Here is a 5854-nt window from a genome sequence, read left to right on the forward strand (position 1 = left end):
CCAGCCTGCTTCTGACTGTTAACATTTCAGCTGAGAAAGGAGCTGTGCCGGACAGAGCAAGACTTTCTGGGATAAGAATAGCATCTGCCATCTTAGGACACGGCACAGTTGTCCAGCTCCTGCACGGCAACACGTTGCAGTGAGATATAGAAGGCAAGCTACCCGCTGAGGAATGTCTTCGAGTGCTATTCATGGAGGCGTATCATCTACAGCAGCAGGCCTGGCCCCACGCAGGAGCCTTGCAAGGGGGTTATTTTGAGCTTTGGACACTGAGGATTGAAGGGAGACAAATGACAGTGATCCTCCTGGCACAGGCAACCTCCAGAGCTCTGTGCCCGCAGCCTGTCACCGCTTCTGGGGATGACGCTTGTGAAGCTGATGGGCGATGCGGTGGGACCTGAGAGCCCAGGAGATGGGAGCCAGGAGGGAGCTGAGAGTTCGCTGGGGACACAAGGGCAGGCCTCAGGCCCACCTGTCCCAGACTCAGGCACTCCTCTGCCTGCTTTGTTTTTGACCACGTGCCTGAGAGCATCGGCAGGTAACTCTGTGCAGGTGAACACTGTGATCGGAGGAGACACAGTTAGACTTACGACTTGATAGCTGCTTCATCTTCAGAGAGTTAGCTTCTCTTTCATATCAGTGCTTGTTGTAATGTTTTGCTTTGTACAAGCCAACTAGTTTCAAATGCCACACTTACCAGTTTGTCCAGGAGCCTGCTTATAGTTCTTCTTCGCTGCTGCTACCTTATCTCTTCCCTTTGGCTGTCTTTGTGGCTGCCTTGCTTTCTTCTAATGTGATGATGTATCCTTGAGCTTCGACAGTGGAGCCAATGGCAGTGCAGGGTCTGCAATGTAGAATTTCAGAGACTGTTAGAGGTTTATGTTTGTACAGGTTTGCCCTGCCATTACAGTTAATGGTCACGCTCACTAGATGCTATGTCATCTAGACTCAGCCTCATTGGCAGCTTTGGAGAAACCTGCAGGTGTGAGGTGTGTGTGGTCAGGGATTCTAGAGCCACCCAAAGGGAGCACTGATTGTAGGTGAGTTTGGAAATTCAATGCTGACCACAGAGGTCCTGGTTATGATGGCAGAGCCATGCACACTGTCAGGCAAGGAAGTTGGATGAAAGGAGTGAAGATGCATGAGATTCATGAGGTTGCACCTGGGAGCCAGGTAGAAAATGCTGTCATAGATATGCAGCTGTGGAGAAACTTCACAGCAGTGTGTCTGTTTGAAGGCAGAGCTGTTGGCATGGACTAGCAAAGCTTAGACTGAGAGACTGTCCTTATCACTTCCCATAACACCCAATGACCTCCACTCAGAAGCTTTCCATTTCAAACACTATGAGTAAATCAAGGTTGAAAGCACTCATAGGCTACCTGTCTCAGCTTTGGCCACAGTCATTTTCTGCACAGTCATTTCCCTTCAGCCCCGTAGCACTACATAGCACCCATTCTTGCTGCCCTGCTAGGCTTGGTACACCACGGAGGACCAACTTCTACTTTTGAATAGCAGCTCTTGTACAATATTCAGAGTGGGAAACCCACAGACTCTCACAAAATTTCAGCAACACATCCTCTGTTCTCTGTTCTTACATGAGCTTCTTACTTCCCTTCAGTGCCAGCTGCACCTGACTCCTCAGCAACTGCTAATGGCTCCTCATCCACTCCACATCAACCTGCACCAAGGGCTCCTGCAGTGTGGAGTGATGGGCTTGAATGGCGAATGTTTCAGCCAGGGGAAATCCTGCTACACTAGGTGTAATTATGCAAATTTAAATGACATAAAGAATCACTAAATTCATGGACCTCAGTTAACACTAACCTGGTTTTGATTCATGGTATACTCAGCCCTGTGGCCTTTGTTCTTTCCAAGAGAATCTTCCAGGTCCATGTGGTCTTCCTGAAAGTAAGGGAGAGAAGATACTAGGAAGTACATATCTGCCAGTTAAACATCCATTTAGGCTGATACCTTTGCACATGCTTTTGACATGCAGTGATGCTCTTCATGTGCCTTTCACCTCAACCAAAGACCATTGGTAGTGTGTCAAAAGGCTTCAGCCAAGACAGCTCATGGAGGGCAGGACACCAGGGCAATACCTGCCTCATGTGCCTCCTCAGGGTCTGAATGGAAGGAAAAGCATTTGCCAATTTTCCCCTCCCCTTCTGAGACCCTAGAATACTGTCAGCTCAGCCTTTGGGTAGGACAAAATGAAAGTCCAGCTATCTGAGGGAGTAAAACACCCATCAGCTTTCTTCTTTTCCCTTGCCTGAGGCTGTGCCACACGCAGCCAGTTGTGCAAGAGCTTACAAGGCTGACATTTGAGGTGATGGGATGAGGAGGTGCGTTCTTCTATGCAACCTGTGGAAAATCAGCCTGAGGGGGCTTCCTTTCAGTAGGTTGCCCCAGGCAGGGCTCAGCCTTCTGCCACATTGAAGGGAAACCACAAACAGATGGCAGCAGCTCAGAGAATCTAAAGTAAGAGAAAATGCACAGTTTAGAGGCACCTTCAAAGTTCATAACAGTGCACTAATTTTGGTGTCTGCAGGAAATTGTTTCTGCTGAGGAACTGTCTGTCCATCATGGTGTGATACACTGCGCCATCTGATAGCTTAGCTAGAGAGCTTAGTTAGAGATCTGTCATTGCCATGATCACAACTCATAGCAGGGAAGGGAAAAGGAAAGGGATCGCTCTCTTGCCACTCACATGGCACTAAGCTGTGCTGACAGGACACTGGGAGAAGCATTAAGAATATGTGAGGGCAAGAGTAGAGCAAAGAGCTTGAAAACAATGTATGTAGCTGCATCTGTAATATCCCAAGCTTATTCAGGAAAAAGGAAAAAGATCAAAAAAGAGATAACAACAACAAGGAAGCCACTGTTTGTAGTGCTTATGCATATTAATCTATGTTTTTTATTCTCTAGACACTGACATGGTTACAAAGACATTGCAAAAGAAAGTGACAGAGGGTTCACATTTTGTGCACTCCTCAGGCTGCTTTGCTGCCTCATGACATCTTCACTCTTCCTCTTCAATCCTCCTATGGAATTCCCGGCTCTTTGCTCGGAGCTTGTTGACCTGTGACTCTGCAATGTCAGCCCGCTCCTCGGCTTCCTCCAGCTCGTGCTGGATCTTGCGGAACTTGGAGAGGTTGACATTGGACAGCTCCTCCTGTGTGGGGAGAGGGAGTTGGTGGTGAAGAGCTCAGCTCTTTTCTTTCCAAAAGACTACCAAGATTCTTTGAATTTCAAAGGATCATCACAAGCATTTATCTTAAGATGCTTATTTAAAACTCAGTACATCATTTTCTTTTGAAAAATTCTTAAAATATTGTATACTTAATATTATTGCTAAGAAGTGCATTTTAGAAACATTTCCGTTATATACTCCAAAACAATTTAAGTGCATTTGCTCTATGTTTCCTTTTTATCATTTCATTTCTTTTGCCCTGAAAGGCAAAGCGGATCAATAAATGTGTCAAAGAAATTGAAGCCCACCAAAATTGACAAATCAAACTTCCCAAATCTTTCATATTCTTTTCCTTGATGAACACTCTTAGCATTACTCAGAGTGATACTTACAGCCTCCTCAGATTGTCGCTTGTAGGATTTCACCTTCATCTGCAGTTTGTCCACCAGATCCTGGAGTCTAAGAATGTTCTTCCGGTCTTCCTCAGACTAAAGCAGATAGTAAGCAGGAAAGAGAGAGAATTGATTTTCCCCACACCACAAAATGACATTTCCTCTAGGACTTCATAGAGAAATGCAGTGGGTTCCTATAGAATGGTGTGTCAACACAAAGATGCCATCAACCTTACCTGGTAGGTCAGCTCCTTCACCCTCCTCTCGTACTTGCGCACGCCCTTCACGGCTTCAGCGCTGCGCTTCTGCTCAGCATCAACCTCCCCTTCCAGCTCCCGCACCTGCAATGAGAAACCCATCATTGGAGCTTCCCTGCTATCTCTGACCTGGGATTGCACACGCTTGCACAAATACCAGTCCTACGCACCCTGGCCTCCAGCTTCTGGATTTGCTTCTTGCCTCCCTTCAGGGCCAGCTGCTCCGCCTCATCCAGACGGTGCTGCAGGTCCTTCACCGTCTGGTCCAGGTTCTTCTTCATCCTCTCCAGGTGGGCACTGGTGTCCTGCTCCTTCTTCAGCTTTTCTGCCATCATGGCCGCCTGGAGAGGCAAAGCAGCAGCAAAGCCAGGTTGGAGTCAGAGACCTCTTGGGGGAAATGCGTTGGCCGTCAGCAGTGAAAGAGCCCTGACTCACATCGGTGATGGCCTTCTTGGCCTTCTCTTCAGCATTGCGGGCTTCCTGGATGGTATCTTCCATTTCGCTCTGAATTTGGGCAATGTCTGTTTCTAGTTTCTTCTTGGTGTTGATCAAGCTGGTGTTCTGTACAAACAGAGATTGCAAGACTTGTACTCTCGAGACCTGAAGCACACCAGCTACAGTCTAAACCAGTTCTTTAGTCTTCAACCTTTACATGTTGAATGTGGAATTCTTTGTTAAATGGCTGCTTACACAATTTCAGTGGTGGGCTAAGGTGATGGACTGTGACCATGTTTTCATCGTTGGCACCACTATTTCCTGCCACTATAACAGTGTCTACACAACTAGTTTGACCATTGAGGCCTCACCTGGGTATGGAGGAGCTGCACACGCTCACTTGCATCCAGAAGCTCCTGCTCAGCCACTTTCCTCGAGCGCTCCGTCTGCTCCAGGGCTGCCCGTAGCTCCTCAATCTCAGCCTGCAGCAGGTTTGCTCTGCGCTCCACCATGGCCACCTGCTCCTTCAGGTCCTCCTGTGACCTGAGGGCGTCATCCAAATGTATTTGGGTATCCTGTAAAAGAGGCAAGAGAAATGACAAGAGGCACAGCAAACCCAGGTAACTAAAATATCAGGGAAGACATTCCCTTAGGTGTATTTTGCTGAACACACCTTCAACACTGTCTGCGTGTTTCTCAGGTTCTTTTGTGCCTCTGCGGCAACACGGTTGGCATGGCTCAGCTGGATCTCCATTTCATTCAGGTCTCCCTCCATCTTCTTCTTCAGCCGCAGGGCTTCATTCCTGCTCCTGATCTCAGCATCCAGGCTGCTCTGCAAGGACTCCACAATTCTGAGGTGGTTTCTCTTCAGCTGGTCAATTTCCTCATCTTTCTCAGCTATCTTCCTGTCAATCTCAGACTTGACCTGGTTGAGCTCCAGTTGGAGGCGCAGGATCTTCCCCTCTTCGTGTTCCAGGGAGGCCTGGACACATAATTGTCATCATTTATAAGTAAAGTAAAACGGCTTCTTACTTTCTATCTGATTACAGAATATCTCAAGAAATCTGAAGTAGATACGCTCTGTAGCCAGAACAGAGGACAACCATGCCTTTCTCACCAGATTGCCTCATTGCTGATACTTTTAGTGTGGATACCAGTTATTATGAGCATGTACCTCAGCTTCCTCCAAGGCAGCCTGGATTTCAGACTTCTCCTGCTCAATCTGCTTCTTGACTTTCTCCAGCTCATGAATTGCCTTTCCTCCCTCTGCAATCTGCTCCGTGAGGTCAGAAATCTCCTCTGTAGAGAAGAATGAACATTCACATGGTCAGATATAGAGGATACAGGGAAAGGCCCTGTGACACCAGCATAACAGGTCTGCTCCCATCCCTGCAGGCACAGACCCAGGTGGAAAGGTGGGCAGGAAAGCTTCTGAGAAAGCCCTGCCAGCACGAAAGGCTGAGCGACTTACGCTGCAAGTTCTTGTTCTCACGCTTCAGCGTTTCCAGGTGGTCCAGGGACTCCTCATAGGCATTCTTCATCTTGAACAGCTCTGTGCTGAGGGAGCGAGACTCCTTCTG

The 5854-nt window shown here is 47.8% G+C and overlaps 1 protein-coding gene across 1 annotated transcript; it reads right to left on the reverse strand.

The window, feature by feature from the left end:
• Nucleotides 1-2876: 2876 nt before the first annotated feature.
• Nucleotides 2877-5848, reverse strand: LOC104915527 (myosin-8-like). Its single transcript, XM_031557489.1, has 9 exons — nucleotides 5746-5848; nucleotides 5449-5573; nucleotides 4948-5256; nucleotides 4646-4849; nucleotides 4275-4400; nucleotides 4010-4180; nucleotides 3819-3923; nucleotides 3583-3678; nucleotides 2877-3172 (listed from the first exon to the last, which is right to left on the reverse strand). The coding sequence occupies exons 1-9, from the start codon at nucleotides 5813-5815 to the stop codon at nucleotides 3020-3022; spliced, it is 1359 nt and encodes a 452-aa protein (XP_031413349.1). The 5' UTR covers nucleotides 5816-5848; the 3' UTR covers nucleotides 2877-3019.
• Nucleotides 5849-5854: the final 6 nt, after the last annotated feature.

This window comes from Meleagris gallopavo, assembly GCF_000146605.3.
Source record: "Meleagris gallopavo isolate NT-WF06-2002-E0010 breed Aviagen turkey brand Nicholas breeding stock chromosome 20 unlocalized genomic scaffold, Turkey_5.1 Chr20_random_7180001923974, whole genome shotgun sequence".
Taxonomy (NCBI): Eukaryota; Metazoa; Chordata; class Aves; order Galliformes; family Phasianidae; genus Meleagris; species Meleagris gallopavo.